Genomic DNA, 19,322 nt, shown 5'->3' on the forward strand with positions numbered 1-19,322 from the left:
TGTCACCCACCTGGTGACTACCAGAGCATCTGTCAAGCTGAGACTGTCTTTCCCAAAGTAGGGCTCAACAGTAGGGCTACAGAGATACCATTTACAAGGGATATTGGTATAAAACAGTGTTAAGTGCATTAATTTGTTTCATGTCAGAAGGAAATCGTAAGAAAAAAATGATTTACAGGCCCATCTGTGTTTCAAACATTTCATTATCCATCTCAAACCATTGTCATCTGTCAGTGACATTCAAGATCCAAGAACAATCTGTTGTGTTCTAGTGGGGAAAAAGCAGCAGGAACCGATCCAGTGAGCATTTCCTCAAATTAGAGTTATTCATTTCTTGGAGCTTACAACCAAACTGAGAATAGGTATGTTTAAAGAAAGAAGAGAAAAAGCATAAAAAGGGCCAAATGGAGAGGAAAATGAGAAAAAAAAACCTTAAGTGTAGATAGCAGTTAGATTTCAAGCTATCTAGAAAGGAACAGAATCTCAAAAAGAAGAAAAAATCATGAAACCAACAACTTTATGAAAGTGTACAGAGAGAGAAAAAAAATCAATTCATGCATAAACATAACTAATGCATAAACACACTAAATTTTGAAAAACAACAGCAAAACCAGTTTTTCTCTATGTTGTCTCATAAACTTAAAAAAAAAAAAATCTCAAGCATGCACTTTGGTGAGCAATGCAAGCTGAGTGCCTGCCGGCATCAATGTTCACCTGGGCAAGCACACTGGTGGTGATGGGATTCCTGAGAACTCCCTCCCTACCCCACATCAATTAACCTCGTGTCCCTGACTGGATATAAAGCCTTTCGTTCATCTGAATAGCAAAGGATATTGCAAATACAGCAGTGATGGTCTTGTATGAACCACAAAGGAGATGTCATCCTACGAGAATAAAGTGTAAAGCCCATTCCTTCATTTTCGATGATGGAGAATATTTTTATACTTGTATTTTTAGCAAAGAGGATCTCTTTCCTTCCTCTACCCTCTGCCAGGCACACTCACTGAAGACACACACACACACACACACACAGATACACACACATACACACACACACACACATCACAAGGTTTTCCCTTCAGGAAGAGAGGAAGTGGCCAATAGGCAGGAGCAGGAGAAAAATCCACTTTGAGGAAAGAAAACAAAAGATGAAGTTTTTGCCACTTGGTATTTTAGGAGGGAAATTGGCTTGTATGGCTGTATCAGTTTGCACCAGTTTGGCTCCAAATATTCAAGATACCTAATTCCACTCAACAATGGATTTTAATAGCTTTTTCTTTCAAAACTGCATAACATCTCATGCAACTTTTGCATGAGATCAGTGGTAGATTTTTAACTACCATAAAAGATGTATTGATTCTTTTAGGTAACAATTTTGAATGTGAAACCATCCTAGAATTCTCAAAATGGAAATATAGCCATTTCTTCACCATTTATAGCCCAATACAACTTTCTTATTAAAATCATGTTTTTCTAAAGACCCTTAAAAATACATGTGAAATGCAACTCACATTATCAACCATCATAGGGACCACTGAAGTTCTATTTCAAAAATAGATCCTCTAATATTTTTCTTTTCTTAAGATTTTATTTATTGATTTGAGAGAGAATGAGAGACGGTGGGGGAGCGGCACGAGGTGGAAGAGAGACAGAGGGAGAAGCAGGGAGACGCAGACTCCCTGCTTGGGGAGCCCTACTCCAGGCTCGATCCTGGGACTCTGGGATCATGACCTGAGCTAAGGGCAGATGCTTAACCAACTGAGCCATCCAGGTGTCCCTAATATTTTCATAGTACAAAAAGTGTCACATATTATAGGACACAGATGAATACTATCTTGACTAGAATTAAGTAACAGAAACAGACTATAAAAAGAGATCTGCGAACAAATATAGACCTCTTAGGTGTTGCTAAAAATCTTTTTTTTTAAAGATTTATTTATTTATTCATGAGACACACACACACACACACACACACACACACACACACACACACACACAGATATACGCAGAGGAAGAAGCAGGCTCCATGCAGGAAGCCCGATGTGGGACTCGATCCCAGGACTCTGGGATCATGTCTTGAGCTAGAGGCGGACGCTCAACTGCTGAGCCAACCTACAGTGTTGCTAAAAATCTTGATGGGGGCAGCCCTGGTGGCTCAGTGGTTTGGCACTGCCTTCAGTCCAGGGCATGATCCTGGAGATCTGGGATCGAGTCCCACGTCGGGCTCCCTGCATGGAGCCTGCTTCTCCCTCTGCCTGTGTCTCTGTCTCTCTCTCTCTCTGTGTGTCTCTCATGAATAAATAAATAAAATCTTAAAAAAAATCTTGATGGGATTTATCTGATTTTGCAAAATAATATAAAGAAAGAATTATATACTTTTTTTTACTTATTACACAATACCACAAGGGATTCCAATTAAAAAATATATGTAATCAAAGATGATAGAGATCTACAGTTTAGTTAATTTAAGGTGTAACACAGTGATTTTTAAAAAGTCATGTCTGGTCTTATGTTCTTAATGCTTAGTACAACCTATCAATAGTTATTCAGAAGATGATTCCCTTAAACAAAGCTTTTTTTGCTTGAGGAATGCACAGTGTTCCAGGAACTATTCAGTAACCAAATATAATTATATAACAACAAAATGATACTATCTGATTCTAGAGGATGAAAACTTGTGATGGGTTGTTCAAATACATTTCTATATATGTTTAAGATAATAAGAGTAAAGAAAAAATTAGAAATTCTGTCTGATTTGGGATGGCTGGGTGGCTCAGCAGTTGAGTGTCTGCCTTTGGCTCAGGGCATGATCCTGGGGTCCTGGGACCAAGGCCCACATTGGGCTCCCCAGGAGGCTGCTTCCCCTCTGCTTCTGTCTCTGCCTCTTTTTTTTTTTTTTTAACTTTTTTTATTTATTTATGATAGGCACACAGTGAGAGAGAGAGAGAGGCAGAGACACAGGCAGAGGGAGAAGCAGACTCCCTGCACCGGGAGCCCGATGTGGGACTCGATCCCGGATATCCAGGACCGCGCCCTGGGCCAAAGGCAGGCGCCAAACCGCTGCGCCACCCAGGGATCCCTCTGCCTCTGTCTCTTTGTCTCCCATGAATAAATAAACAAACAAACAAACAAATAAACAAAATCTTAAAAAAAAATAAATTTTGTCTGATTCATTTAAATGGAAGGCAACAAATTATTACCTATAAAATACTTGAAACGGTAAATAGAAAACCTTGACTTCAAAGTATTCTAAAGTGGCTTACCTCTAGAGTCCCCTATTTATGGATTTTGAAGTGAAAAGTCGTATAGATTTAAATTAAGCACAATCACAACTCTCTAATTCTGGAAGAATCTCTGGTTAGATTTTTAAAAATCCAAATCCCCAGCAACTTGGGCAGTTGTCTAGTGAATAGCAAGTGTCTTTCCCAGTGACTGGTTTTTTTTCAGATAATCATTTCTCTTTTCATCTGATTTGTTTGACTCAGCTATACTTTCCCATGCTTCACAACTAGAATAGACTAATTTTTAAGGAAAATACCAAGTGTCTATTTTTGAGAATCATTAGTTAGGTAGCTTTGAAATACCAGGCACCTTATAAGTACAAAACATTGGGGAGGAAGGGCAAGATCAACTACAAGTCATAAAGTGAATGAAGAAAAATATATGATCCAAATTTTCTGCTAAATGATACTATATTTAAATGTTATTTTCCCTTACTCTATCAATCCTTAAAACTACAGTTGTTATTTGTCTTTTTTTTTTAAACTAGCTCTAACTTATCTCAGTTGACCACCAGCGAGGATCCAGGTCATGTCACTGACTATGAAATGACATCAACCATCTCATGTTTGGCAACAATCACAATGCAAAGATATGGGGAAGCTATTTACTTTCTTCCAGCATTACTGGGGTTTCTGTGTTAAATGTAAAAGAGAAATGAACATGGGCCCCAGGGACTCAATCATTGATTTTAAAAATAAAATTATAGAAGACATGATTTACCTAGCTGCTTAGACCTTCTAGTAAGGTCAAAGAGGCACCTGAGTTATTGGCTTCATACTGATTGGTTTAGTAATAAAAATGATAAAAGTGTGTATCTCTGAGGTTCTAGAAATTATATTACATTATGTACACATATATAGTAGAGGGGAGACAGAGAGAAAGAGAGAGAGAATTCATATTGAATATTTGTGTGTATACATATCTTTACCTGGGCCAAACTATCCTTACTCTTTGCACAAAGCTATCCACAACCTGCCTATTTGATTGTACAGCCACTAAAATACAGACTACCTTGAAACATCAACCTTTTTATCTTACAAAGGGTCTGTCTTTATAAAGTCACTCACTCCTTTAAAGAACGTTCCCTAAAGATCAGTTAAAATATAAACATTACCTGAGTGCTGTAAGAAATTAGCCCATTAAGCACCTACTGAACATAAGAGTAGGTACTAGTTTCTCACATTAGTTAGCTATCACCTAAAGGAGGGGAAAAAAAATAGAGTCTGACAGAATGAGATCCAAGAGAACTGGCCCAGATCTGGAAGCAGATGCAAGGGCATGAACCAGACAAATTTCATAAATCCTGTGGATGCAGGCTTGCCTTTGTTTGTGATAAAACCCTGTTATGAAATAAGATGGGCACCCATACGTCATCTGGGTCACTGGAATGATCTAGAGCAAAAGCTAAGAGTCCCTATTCTTGTCCCATTGTGGCTTCATTCTGGAAGGTGGAGCATACGTACTGCAGAACAGGATGGCAGGAAAAGAGAGAATATGGGTAAAGAAGAGTTAGCCTTCCATTACTGATACATGGCTTTTAAGCAGGGGTATTGGGAAAAAAACACAGAGGTACAATGTCTTTAGCACCCGGATGTTGCAATGCTACCTCAATGTGCTGTAACAGACCACCATAGCTAGGAAAAATTCATTTTGACTGAAAGATGGCTGAGCAAGTTCAGAAATAATTATTCTGAATTTCTAGACCCTCAATAGTAAATGTAAGTAAAAACATCGGGTGAAAGTAGCTATAAGGAAATAAGTCCATTAGTTCACTGAAGAGAAAGAAGCAAATTTCAAAACAGGTACTAGTAAGTTCCCTACAATAATTATAAAAGCAGCTATTAAGTTAACATATGGTAAACACTACCTGACATCAAGTGCTTCACCTGTATAAATTCATTATATCCTCCCAACAACCTTATGAGATATGTTCTGTTAGCATCACCAACCACATTATTTGAATGAGGAAAGCAGACTCAGAGAGGTAAAGTAACCAGCCTAAGGCCACCCAGAGAGTAAGTGGCAGAGCTAGGATTCAAATCCAAGCAGCCTGGTGTCAGAGTGCCTGGCCCTGACCCAGTATGCTCTGCTGCCTCTGTAGACATTCCTGATGGGCCCATTAAAAACCAGAGAGAGGAAGTGAATATAGAAAGAAAGGACTATCCAAAGCTTATATAAAGATAAGCAGAAATAATATGGATAAGTGAATTATGAAGTAAATAACCCTCTCTACTAGATTAAAATAAAAGGATGGGGTGTCTTTTTTTCTATTTTTATCACAGGTTGAAAAGTACTGACCAAAAAACCTATGAAATTGTTTCTTTGGAAGTTCCATTAAGGCACTATCCAACATAAATGACTATTTCCTATTGTACTGAAATTTACTAATCATCCCACACTGCTGTCTCTTTGATGACAAAATGCCACCAACACTGTCAGTATGACTAATGAAGTCCGTATTTACAATCTGAAGTCCTAGAATGAGTTTTCAGTTTTATGAAAAATTAAGATCTAAATGAAGGGTAAATGTCATTGTGGAAATATCCAATGTGCAAGGTTCACAGAGATGATGACATTACTGAAAATCTCCATCACCCCAGTTAACAGTTTTCATATAGGCTCTTTGTGTCACCTTCTCACCAAAATTCAACAAATCATCTTCATGAGATGTTAAGACTTGTATCCAGTGCCTCACTCAGGAGAGAAGCCGTTCCTCTGGGGACACCAAACGGCTATCAGAATGTATTGATCTCATAAGCACGATGATGAGGTTAGAGTAGTAATGCTGAGCAGTAATGTGGGGCGACAAAATACAGTTCTGATGAGCCATACCTAGCTCCTTCTGTATGTTGTCAGGGACTCCTGTAATAGTCTTTCTCCTTTTGACTTTCTTCGGTCGTCTTACCAGAGTGTCTGTGTAAATTAGAGACCGCCGAAGACTGGCCTGGCGATCGAAATTCTCCCCTAATATAGAGTAGTAGAACAAGCAAAGCAATGTTATTTTCAAGCAAGCCGACACCATGCACTTTCTTCCAGAAGCTTGTTGTAAAATGATCAGAAGGTATTAATAATGATGTTAGCCAGTCATATGATGATGAATAAATGCTGAAGGGCAAAAATAGGAAGGAAAGCACATTATCATCATAAGGCTGTTTTTCTTTTTTCCATTTCCAATGTGTGTCCTTCCAAAGGAAACACCTTGATCTCATTTGCAAACGAGGTGGAGTAACAAGTGCAAATCTGTTAATAACACACTTGAACAGTGATTCTGTGCTATTTTAAAAATTGGGTCATTTTGGAAGTGTTTTACATAGACTCTCTGGTCACTGAAATCACTCTTTATATCAGTGTACATAGGATGGAAATGGGCATATTGTGTTCATTTGGTTATCTCTAGAGAGCAATATAATGTCTTATCCTATGTGATGATACAAATAGCTTAATCAAGAATTCTTGGATGAAGAGCTTTTTCTTTCAGTCAGGGTGGATGATAATTTGGACAGGCTGTAGTAATTGCTGTGGTGTGAGATACAACTATAATGACCAATAAAAAGCCTTATAATGATAAAGTACTTTTACCACAATGAGACCCAGTAGCACTGCTGTTGTTAAAGCTGAATTGCCTTCTCTGTTTCATAATCACCTTTTACAATTGCTCTTAATTCAGACATTTCTGGTAATTTTGCAATCAAACCTAGAATGCTAGGTCTACAGGACTTTTTTATCTCTAGATTGTGAGCTTGTGTGACTAACACACCAATGGGATACCATAAAATAATATAGTATCAGTTATTGATTGGTCTGCTTTAAATTATTTGTGAGTTTAATAAAGAAAGTTTTATAGCACTATCTTTGTTAAATGGTTATTCTGCTTAAAAAGAGATTTTAAAAATACATAGGTACACAAATTATATACTTCCATCATTCTTATGTTGTAAAAAAAAAAAAAGTATAAAAACATTCACTCTTTTTAGCAATACTGACACATGTTCAAAGTAAATATGTTGTAAATCAGTGAACTCTATATTTAAATAGGAAAATCTAAACAGAAGATAAAAGACCTGAATAATCAAAACACATTTCACCTATGAAGGAACAAGCATAAATAAATGCTTTCAACTTTGAAAATGCTTGCAACTTTGTTCCTAATGGAGAAAACTAGAAATGACTGAGAGAAGACAGTGTAACACCAGAAGGTACCATCACTGTGATAAATACATCACTCTGCAATAGCATATATGGTGCTTCTAAGGGGCAAGTCATGACTTCCATGGTTCATTAGTTTCCTGCAGCAGAGGAAGACAATTTCCTTGTATCAAGGCATTAAGAACAGACAAAACATTAATAGTTGCATTTAGTCTCTAGTTTTGCTTCCTAAAAAACAAAACAGAAACAAAAGATAAACCACCCAAACTCCAAGGAAATTGAGAAAACATAAGAATGGCGTCTAAGACAAATGTCATTAAAGGCATCATCAAACTCTCCATCTTGCATCATGACCCAAGAAGTCTGTCCTCTTGGTGGACTACACATTTCTTGATGGCGGTACCATGATTTACAGAACTTAGCAACCCTGTGTCACTCAGCTTGATGCCTGACACAAAGTAGGTATTTAATAAATACCTGTTGAGAGGAATTGAATCACTTCCCTTCATTGAAAAACAGCCTTAGTCATGGTTACCACTTAGAAATAAACTTTGGCTAACTCAGATTAGTACAAAGCAAGTTTGTCAAAACTGTTGAAGCAGGTTTACCCACTCTATTTATTTCCAGGTGGAAGACTTGTTATTCCACAGGGCAGAATATGAAACCTATGCATATATACATTTCATTTGAAACATTTTTTTTCCTCTTCAACTCCCAGAACAGGATGAGTCCCTACAGGACTATGACTAAAGGGATTAAACTGATTTTCAGGCTGGCAGCTCATTGTGCTAATGTTCTACCTCTATGCCTGGCCAGCTTTGCCCTGGATGTGAAATAGTATATTTATTGACATTTCTTTTCCCTACCGAACCGACTAAGAAATCAAACTAGAGTGTCAGTGTTCATCCAAATAAGTGAACATATGACAATTCTCTATAGGAAGCTACACTTTAGTCTCAAAGTTTTCTAGGGCCTCAGAAATACAATATTTAAAGAGCAGGAAGCTATATAACCCATGTCAGTTTGCTAAGTGAAGAGTTTAAATGTAATGCTTCTTTATATCACAATATCAGAAAAATTCATCTCTATAGGAAACATATGTGTATGTATGTGAACACATGGACCAGAACACAGATCAATAAATATATAATTAGGCATTATATTTAATTATTACACTTCTGAAAGTGTTAATCACTCAATTAAAAGTAAATTGCACTTCAAGATAACTCATATTGCTCACTTCATTATTGTTTGCCTTCCCTATGTGGCATTTGAAGGACTCTTTTAAACTCTGTGTAATTCATATCCATTTAGTAGTCATTAACAGGAGAAAATTACAGCTCAAAGAAATGGCACTGTCTACTGTTGTTAGAACACATTTCATTGCAAATAATTCTTTACTTCTAAAGCTATAGGTACTCTGTTTTACATTTTCTAACTTCAGGATAATGCATTTATCCTAATTCCATTAAGGACTGTCATATTTCATAGCACAGTCTTATTATATTACTTCTGAGGCATTTAATCATATATAATGTAATTATGTTTCTGCTGCATTTAATCAATCAAAAAATGTAATGCGTTTTCTTATAGAAGATATGTGTCCACATATTCCATAGAGCAATAAACACACTTTATTATGAAACATGGCTATGTATAAAAATAATCTTAAAAAGATATGATATAGGTGTATGAGAATCACATTCAGGAAGATCAGCAATGTTATCTGCCAAGAAAGTGGAATAAAATACTATGCTATTCCTTTAGGGTTAAGTACAGTCAATGTGGAAAAATGTACATGGAATTTAAAATAATTCATGCACTTATTTACTAAATTTCCCTGGAATTCAAAATAAGTGTAATTTTTATTCTAAATGTGATTTTTAAAACATCTGTAAGGTTTAAAAAAAAATCTTCATTAACTATCAAAATCTACAACCTTTCTAACAGCAGTCAACAGCAGTAGCAGTGGCTTCAGAAGTACAGCAAGGGTGCTGTGGTTTTTCATCCTAATTTCTTATGAAAATTCATTCTTATTGGTCACCTAGTTTTTTAGGTTCTGGCCCAAGAGGCCATGCTTTGTATGGACTGATTATCAATGATAATTATGAGTAATCTGCTTCACTTGAACACTCTGTCCAATGTTAACTCTTAACCCATCTTATTTTTTTACTTGGTATGCCCCTCCCCACCCCAAACCACTGACCTATCTTCTTTGTGGGCTATGGAACTGATAAAGCAGGACAATTTTGATTTTTAATCTTTAACAACTCCTCTAAGTTTGCGAAGTATTGCCTTTGAGCTTTACGTAACTTGCTATTTGTCCCCTTAAATATCACAGATGGTTAAAATCTAAGCAAAAAATTCTAAAAGAACTTGAATTTCATGTTTGGCAATATTCATACTCCAACTTAATATAACATATTCTAAAAATTTTATATTCAGAAGGAAGTGATTTTTATTTGAAGATTGTAGAATTCAAATAATGGGGATCAAAATATAATTTTACCATCCTATTAACTTTAAAACAATATTTTTATAATTTTTACTGTTAATTCACTTGATATTCTTACTTTAAGCAATGTTTCCCTTTTTCTTTTTTTTTTTAATTTATTTTTTATTGGTGTTCAATTTGTTTCCCTTTTTCTACTTAAGACAAAAAGGTAAGAAAATCAATCATTTGGAAATATCACAAAACTGCTATTTTCTCACTTTCATAAATACAACATAAAACAGCCCTTTAGAAAAGAAACATCATTCTTTTCTTACCCAGGACCATGTTTAGAAAATGTTTTCAAAAAAGTAATTTAATGAAACTCCCCACCACACACACTTTTGATGATTTCCATGATATCAACCTTTGGTAACACAACCAAGAGATATTTCATGTGCATGCACATATGTAAGTTTTAGTATTTCTTTCAAAGAGCAGGAAGCTGGACTACAGCTATTTTTATCTTTGATGTATAAATGAAATGCTAAGAGCATATAACAAACAAAAGCCCAAGTCATTCTCCCAAGTACATTTAGAAACCTAGCTGCATAGCAAAGCATACCAGTTATGTTAATGGCAACCACATCAGCCTGGACTGTCTGGGCTTGCTGTCGCATCTTCTCTTCTGGTGTTGGCAAAGGAAGTGACTTGGTCCAGTTTGTTTGAGTATTAAGGTCAGAGAAGTCACTTGAGGTTGGCGTTTTAGGTCTCCTGATGGAAATAAGTCTTTCTTCTTCTGATGAAGAAACAGAACACTGCAGGGAAAAAAGTAAGAAGACAGTGTGTAAATAGCTGGCAGAAACATTTAAAAGTACATTTCTTATTTAGGAAAAAAAAAAAAGGATTTAAAGCAAGCTCCCTACTCCCCCGCAAAAGGTCACATTTAGGAAAGAAGCAGTGATTTGCAAGAAAACTGCTCTTCATCATCTAGATCATGACCTGTTATACATATGATTCGCACAGTGGCCTTAATCTCTAAACCATGAGGACTGAAAAGGGTTTTGCTGACCCACAATATCTTTTCCGTTCTTCCTGTTTTTTCTATATTTATTATGGTCAGAAAGCTTATGGATTTAGTTTACCACCAGAAGCCTAGAAAAACATCATGGCTGTGGCCAGCGGTTTACATTTTTATTAAAATTTTGTTTGCTCAAAGTAATTTCTAGCCTCAATCTTATTTCTCTAAGGCACTGACCTCAACATTTCTGACATGATAAGCTACTGTTACTCAACTATGTGTGCTCTTCTGAAACCATTTACACGGGAAAAATCAGTGTGAAATTGTTAAATTCTAAGAAGCTGACTGAAGCTCTGCTCTGAGGCTTATCAGAATTCCATGAAAACATTTCTAGCAGTGTCTGTTTTGATACAGATTAACATCCTAACTGGAGAGCTCTTCTTCAATACCTTTCTTCCCATAACATCTTAAAAAGCATAAGCAAGAAAGTTGTTTTGGCAAGCATTTTATAATGGACTTTATTTAAGAATAAAGAGTCAATGAACCTTTCCAAGGGAACATCTGTGTAACCAGCACCCAAATCAGTTTAACATTCCCCTCCCAAAAACACAGAACCCCAAGCAAGGGTAACTACTCTCCTGACTTGTAACCTATGGCTTTATTTGCCAATATTTGTCCCAAAGAGAATTGTGATGTATGTTCTCTTTTATAACTTACTTCTTTCATTCAATATTATGTTTGCAAGAATTCATCTATCTTTCAAAAGCAGGCATTGATGATACCTTTCTGGATTTAATGCAAGTTTCTAAGAGGACACTGGTAAGATTGTTACAGAAATGCATTTGTTAGAAATTTCAACCACTTAGAAGAACACTGTCATCACTCTTTATTGCTATTGGGTTCAGCTTACTGCAAAATATCTATATCTATTCTACAACTACCGGCCCTCCACAGATTTGAAAAAGACTAGAGAAGAACCAAGAAAAATAGTTTGGTGTTTGGCATAGGGTCTAGACCAAGAATCCAAAGACTGGAGTCAATTCACTTTATACCTGCCAGACAAGTGATCTTCAGACGTTTCCTGAACCTAATTTTCCTTTGCTGTAAAATGGGATTATACATTTACTTCCTGAATCCCCCAAAGAGCTACTCTTAAGACCTAATGAGATAATATCTATGAAAATGTCTGACTGGGAATGAAGGTGGTGGCCATAATAATGGGACTTTTGGAAAAGAAAATCATGAATTGACAAGCACCCAAGTTTCTCTTTTATTGCAAAGACACTACCAATAATAAAGGTGTTGTGGAAATAGTACAAAATAAAACATTATTAAACATCTCTGTTTTTGACTTTATATTCTTGATACATAAAACATGTAATATGATATTGTTTCTTCTCCACCTAAGGAAAATGTGAAATAATATTTGTAATTAAACTGACAAATAAATATATTCAACTTATGACAAGCATGTTATAGACATCTGATTGTGATACTCAATTATACCATGTCCATTCATGTTTGATCCACTTCTGGGAAAATGGTTATGATTCCTACAGATCCTTGAAAGACAATCAAGGGAATTTTGTGGTCAACATGGCAGCTAAGCCATAGTAATATAAATAATTTCCAGCCTTTTTGCACTTGTAACACTCTTATTAAATTTGACTTACATATTCTCTATCCTTAAGATGCGGACCCATACACACTTACACTCTCTCTCACACACACACACACACACACACACACACAAGTAAATTAAAACCAATTTCATATGAGTATTTCGTGAGTTTCTGATGTTGCTGATTGAAATTCAATTTAGTAAATTAGAAGGTTACTCCAATTTTTTGATGTACAGATAGAAATAATTTTTCTTGTAATTCAAGTAATCTTGAAATATGACACAAACCTTGAAGGCCACATGAAGCAAATCCTAACCAAACAGGTTTACCAGCAAGAAAAGTAAAGCTATAGCTTGACAGAGAATAAATAGCATGGTGACACCCTGCAGAGCAGGGTTCCCTTTACTATGTGACTTCTGCCAAGGGAGCTGGTGAAGCACTGTTCACAGTTTGTGTGCATTGCAATGGCACTCATCAGCGGTAGTAACCTACTTTGCTTTTAGTTGGCTGATAGTGTCAGGATTGATAACTAACACAATGAAATAATACTACAGTTTAGCCTTGTTGCCATGGAATAATCACCAGGGATAGCTCCAGCATGACAACTTTCAAAGGTAATCTATTTTATTAAGTGTTCCCTTCATTTGCAAGAACATTTCCCAAGCATGCCACAGAATAAACTATATGCAAATGTGACTACTATGCAGTGCTACAACTTACTAAGAAAAATTAAAACCAGGATTATTCTAATGACTTCTAGAATAATCTGACTCCTATCCCTCCTAGCATTTGTAAATACAGCAAAGGGCACAGGAAAAACCTCCTGCATCTCAATGGCAGAACACATCATAATTACTCCATTAAGATAGATACTGTACTGCTCTGAAAGATTACATTTGCCTCTTAACTGGTCCCCAGCTTCTGTCTACCCTCCTGTTCCAACAGTCTATTTCTCAATACAGAGGCCAGAGGGATCTTTTTAAAATTTATGTCAGATCATGTTGCTCCTCTGCTCAACCCCATCAATACCTTACTATGACCTACAAGACCCTATGTGGTCTGCCAACAGCCCACTGCTATCTTCTGAACTAAATTACTATTCATTCCACCCCTTATTCTATTCCAGCTGTACCACCCTTTCCATGCACTTTCTTGTATGTATCATGCACACTCCTGCCTCAGGGCCTTTGCAATTGCTGCTCCCATTGTCTGACATGCTCTTTCCTGAGACATCTACATCTTATTTTTCTTTGGGTGTTTATTCAAGAGTCCCCTTCTTGTTGAGGTCTTAGCTGTTCAGCATCCCTAAAACTTCAACTCCTCCCCTCTCTGCTTTTTCTCTTTAGTACATTTCACAAGCATATATGTATTTTAGTTATTTATCTTATTTCTCCCATGAGAACATAAATTCCAGAAGCTTTAAATCAGAATCACATAGAACCTTGGCAGAATTTTAGCTAAATAACTGATTGCTATGTGTCTCACTCTGGGATGCAGACTTTATAGAAATTGGTTATCTCATTTTAATCTTTATAGCATTAGCCTCATTTTATATATAAGAAAATGGAGTAAAGTTAAATGGAGTAAAGTACTTTTGGGAAGTATACATGTGGACAACTGGGACTAGAACCCAGACATAACCCCAGAGTCTCTGCTGTAAAATAACAACCTGGCAATATTTGCAATAAGTTACTAGGTTGTCTTATCTAAAGATTAAATCTCCATTTTTAGCTCTTATTCAAGAACAAACCTTTCGAAAATCTATAGAGCCAAAAGTGTGGTGTAATGGGAGGGGCAGTACACACTGGAGTATAACACTAAGTAATCAGCATCTTGGCTCTGTCATTTACTAGTTGTAGGTTTTGAGCATAACTCAAAGTGCTCAAAAAAGAGTAACTCAAATAGCTTCAACCATGCTTCATATTAATGGAATCCCTTGATATGAAGTGAATTATTTGTTTATACCTTGGTTTCAGAACTTAAATGCAGTTTTTAAGTCTGTCTGTTGGTCAATGATGTTCGCCATACCCCTACCTTAGTCCTGGAAGGAATAGAAAGTCACAAATGAAACAAGAAGCCATAATTCCTTGTGCCAGAATACTGAATTTAGAAAGGGAGACCACCGACCACAACAACAGTGGTCTTGTAGATTTTGGATGCTGTAAGCCTGCACTTCAGAGACTCATAAGTCCTGTCTGGAAATCAAACAAGCTCCCACCAGATGGACAGAGGAGCCTGGAATATGGTCTCTTTGGCAGCTGGCCAACTTACCAAAAAGTGGGCTTAACTGCGAATCACAGACTAGCCAAGGCTTTTTTAAAAAATCTGCTATGCTCTTAAAAATTAGAAACTGGAATTATAACCAGACCTAAATTTAGCATTAATTTAGTAATCATTACATGAAAATACAGAACAGATGAAACTATATAGAGCATTATTTAAGAGGATGTCAACATATTATATATATTCCATCCCTTTTTGCAGGACACTTTCTCAGTTTTCGGTGTTTTTCTTTCCAGAATTAAATCTCTCTTGGGTTGACTCTTGGTTTTCAAGATTTTAGATGGTTTTATAAGGTGTCAAAACTTCTACAGTGTTTTTTGGCTATATGCTCCTTCTACCTTCAATATATTTAGACACAAAGATCCTGACTTAATTCTGTTCTCTCCTGTTCCTCTTTTCCCCTTTGGACCCAACAACAACCAAAAAAGCAGGGGTGGTAGAAATGGATCTTTCAGAAGCACAGTTCATGGTTCATCCAGAAACTCTATGATGGCCAGGTAGTGGTATCAATATCCACATTATTCAATAACTTTAATTATTCCTTTTCTCCCCATCAGTGTATTAGCCCATTTATCCCAAAGCTAGTCCCTTTATCAATACTACATGTTGAATTAAAATACTGTGAATTTAAATTATTGCATTAAGTGATCTTTTCCTTAAAATAACAGAAAATACTTAATTAGAACATAAATGTTTAAAGTGATGTAGTATTTATTTTTAATAATATTTTAATTTTAATAAATGACATATACAAAGTATATAACATAATGAATAGTTCAGAACTTACTACCCAACTCATGACTTACATAAAGTATTACCAATAACTGCATCTACCTCCATGCTTCCCCCAAAGTAACTACTCTCCTGAATTATGCATTAATCATTCCTTTACTTTTTTTAATATGTGTACAAATGTGTAAATTACATGTTTATATTTGCTTTGACTTTTATAAAAAATGGTTTCATTCTCTGTGTTGTGTTCTTCTGTTTCTAAGAGACATCCATGTTTTTGTGTGAGCCTACAGCTCATTGATTTTATGGGTATACATTCCATTCCAATACCATATTTATTTATTCACTCTTTTACTGATGGACAATTGGGTTGTAAAAGATGTTCTTTCTGTTATCTCAACAATTATGAACTCCCATGAGAGGTGAGGAGGAGAAGGCTGTATTTAGGTTCAATTCCTCCACATACTCATTGTATAATTGTATAATTTAAATGTGTATTTATTTTATGTAAATTATATCTTAATAACACTGCTTTATTTATTTTTTTAAGATTTTATTATTAATTCATGAGAGACAGAGAGAGGCAGAGACATAGGCAGAGGGAGGAGGCTCTATGCGGGGAGCCTGATATGGGACTCGATCCCAGGACTCCAGGATCACACCCTGAGCTGAAGGCAGATGCTCAACTGCAGAGCCATCCAGGCGTCCCAATAACACTGCTTTAAAATAGAGATTTCAGTTTCAGTATTTTAAAACTATGTGACTTTAAGCAAATGATATAATTTCTCTAAAATACAGTTTCTTCATCTGTGATATGTGAACAATCCAAGCTATCTCTCATGGTTGCAATAAGTACTAAATAGATTTACACATAGCATTAAGCCTAGTCTCTGGCTCCTAAACTTTTCTGCATGCTGGTGCTTGATTCCATACTGGGACATAACAGAAATATATAAATATCAACAAGACATGGATGTTATGTTCCCATTTAGAGGGGATGGCAGATATGAATAGAGCCCTATTCCAGTGTAATGGGATGTTTACAACATGGGGCAGGCTACTAGAGACGCTCACTGGTTTGAATGCATAAAGGCCTGGAAAAATGACAATTCTCAATCTTCTCATTCTTGCTTGCAAGATACAAAGTAACAAGATATCCCAAATTGCAGAGCACTGGAATTAGCATAGATCCTCTCTGTGTTCCCACCATGCCCTGAAGTTACTCACACAGAGAGATCCAGTACAAATGACTACATCTTGAGGCATCATAAGTGTTTTCTAGACCATAAACCACCCTAGGTCAGGCACTATGTCTGTATACAGAGACCAAGTAGCACCTAAATGGTTTTTGAAAAAAAAAAAAAAAAAAAAAATGTCATGAATGAAGGAATACCAGACAAGTCAATGGTGGAATGAAAAATGACAACAGCAGGCATAATGAGAAGGAATTTGGTTAACTTAGTAATCTTGCCCCTTTGTTCCACCAACATGGCGCAAGAAAAAAAGAAAACAGAGTATAAAGTGAGAGGCCTCACATTCATGTCCACCCTGACGCACTCTAGCCATGTGCTCTTGGGAAAGTAATCTCATTAATTCTAAGTCTCGGATTCCAGATCATTAAAATGATAATAATGAATATGAAAACATTTCTTTCATAGTAGTTCCTGTGGAAAAGGAGATATAACTTGTGAAAAAGTTTGGAAAATGTTCTAAACTGTTCTACCATTATTGCAAAGTTAGTAGTAGTAGGGCTCCTGGTAGTTCTACTTAAAAATAACCTACAAAGACACAATGACCAGAAGTTTTGTAGTAGTTGCTAAAAACTCTCAAATTCATTGCTTTAGACCAGAAATTCTATGTGGGTGGAATAAGAGACAGGATAGAGGGAGTGGCCAAATTTCATTGTTCATAGAGTTATTTTCTTTACAGCTAGTGTGAAAAACCAAGCAGTTTAATAATACTTTACTAACCATTACTTGAGCATATTCTGTGTGCCAGGCACCATGCAAAGAATTTCATAAACAGTAATTAATTTCAACCTCACCACATCCCTCTCCGAGGTAGGTAAGTTAGCCATATAATTTATTATCAAAACCAGAACTCCTTTGAAAGTGAAAGGGGGTGCTATGGATAATTACACAGGATAGCAGCTGTAAACCAGGGCTGTCCTGAGCAAACTAGAACATGGGGCTTATAACTCATTATGGTTTGGAAACTGAAGCTCACAGAAGAGAAGCAATTTACCCAAACCACTCAGCTTCAACAGGTGGAAAAGCTGCCCCAAATCGGTGTTCTCAAGCATCATGTTATATAAGCCTGTGACATGTGCAGTTACAGAGCAAGGCTACTGTCTGTCTTCTTCAAAGTCCTCCTTTGATTTAAATATCCCCCATCACTGAGGACTAAAACAGAACCTGAAATGCCAGTTCAAAGAATAACAGGAAAGACAATTTGGGGTTCTATCAATACCATTAAAGCCAACCTTCTATTGCCATAATCCCAGTCTAACTTACGTGTTTGGGGGTTAATTTTACATAAGAGATTGAGTAACTCATGACTGACATCCTTTCTCTTGAGACAATGGGGCCTCTATGAATGTTTCCCTGATTCAGTGAACATATCATCAAATATAACCTCCAACAATGGCAGTTGAAGAAATGCCCTATCAACTCACAGGAAATGTTTTGGCATCTGTAACTGAACTTCCTTTAAATACCTGAAAAACCTGTTTGGTAGTACCTGGTATGCATTGAAAACTCAAAGAACAAAGTCCCAAGACTGGAATAGTACTAAAGCAATGACTTACCCTCTGATTTCACAGTTGAAAAAAAAAAAAGTATTTTGTAAGATTTCTAAATCCCTTTGCAGACAGCATTTTTCATGCAGCAGATTTATATATAATATGTATCGTTGGAAATATTTTAATTAATTTTCTTGCTACACTTTGAAAAGATACATGTGGGTATTATTGGCAAAACATAATTCCTTATCCCATAAGCAGGAGTCCTATTTGGTAAATGTTTTGCATTAGGATAACTATTCTAGAATAATTCTCTAGAATAAACATCTAGAACAGATGTCCCGTAGGTTCTCTGTTCTAATTTAAGTTTTTAGACTTTACCTTATTAGCAATTCTCATTTTAGGAGAGTGCTTCTATCCTAGCCACATAATAGATGCTTCATATCGTTGAATGCAAATTAGATGCTTTTCATTCTATATTACTTCTTTTGCTGTCAGAGCATTTGTAGCCTAAGCACTTGTTGTTGTTGTTGTTTAAGATTTTATTTATTTATTCATGAGAGACACACAGAGGGAGGTAGAGACATAGGCAGAATGAGAAGCAGGCTCCCTGCAGGGAGCCTGATGTGGGACTCGATCCCAGGACCCCAGGATCATGACCTGAGTCAAAGATAGACAATCAACCACTGAGCCACCCAATCGTCCCCTAAGCACTTAAATTCTGTGAGTCCACTGTTCTCCTCATCATACCCCAACCCCCCACTGTTTACTAAGGAAATACAAAGTAAAGTGTTTCGGGACACCTGGGTGGCTCAGCAGTTGAGCATCTGCCTTTGGCATAGGTCGTGATCCCGGGGTTCTGGGATTGAGTCTTGCATCGGGCTCCCTTCAAGGAGCCTGCCTCTCCCTGTCTCTGTCTCTCTGCCTCTCTCTCACGAATAAATAAATAAAATCTTAAAAAAATAAACAAAGTAAAGTGTTTCCCTAGAATTTTTCCTCAAATTTGACCTCTACATGTTCTGTGTCTAAAATAACCCAAACTGTTAGAGTAACTTTTAAAAACAT

At 36.4% G+C, this 19,322-nt stretch overlaps 1 protein-coding gene across 4 annotated transcripts in view; it reads right to left on the reverse strand.

Moving 5' to 3' along the window:
• NHSL1 (NHS like 1) overlaps positions 1-19,322 on the reverse strand; it is a 134,317-nt gene that overhangs the window by 11,071 nt on the left and 103,924 nt on the right. For 3 of the 4 annotated variants that reach the window (XM_038526144.1, XM_038526145.1, XM_038526147.1), the window contains 2 exons: positions 10,485-10,677; positions 6,115-6,246 (listed from right to left, as the gene is read on the reverse strand). In XM_038526144.1, the coding sequence (XP_038382072.1) occupies positions 6,115-6,246; positions 10,485-10,677 (325 nt within the window). The remainder of the gene's footprint in view (positions 1-6,114; positions 6,247-10,484; positions 10,678-19,322) is intronic. The other variant, XM_038526146.1, reaches the window with a different exon arrangement.

The sequence above is a fragment of the Canis lupus genome, chromosome 1, assembly GCF_011100685.1.
Source record: "Canis lupus familiaris isolate Mischka breed German Shepherd chromosome 1, alternate assembly UU_Cfam_GSD_1.0, whole genome shotgun sequence".
Lineage (NCBI taxonomy): Eukaryota > Metazoa > Chordata > Mammalia > Carnivora > Canidae > Canis > Canis lupus.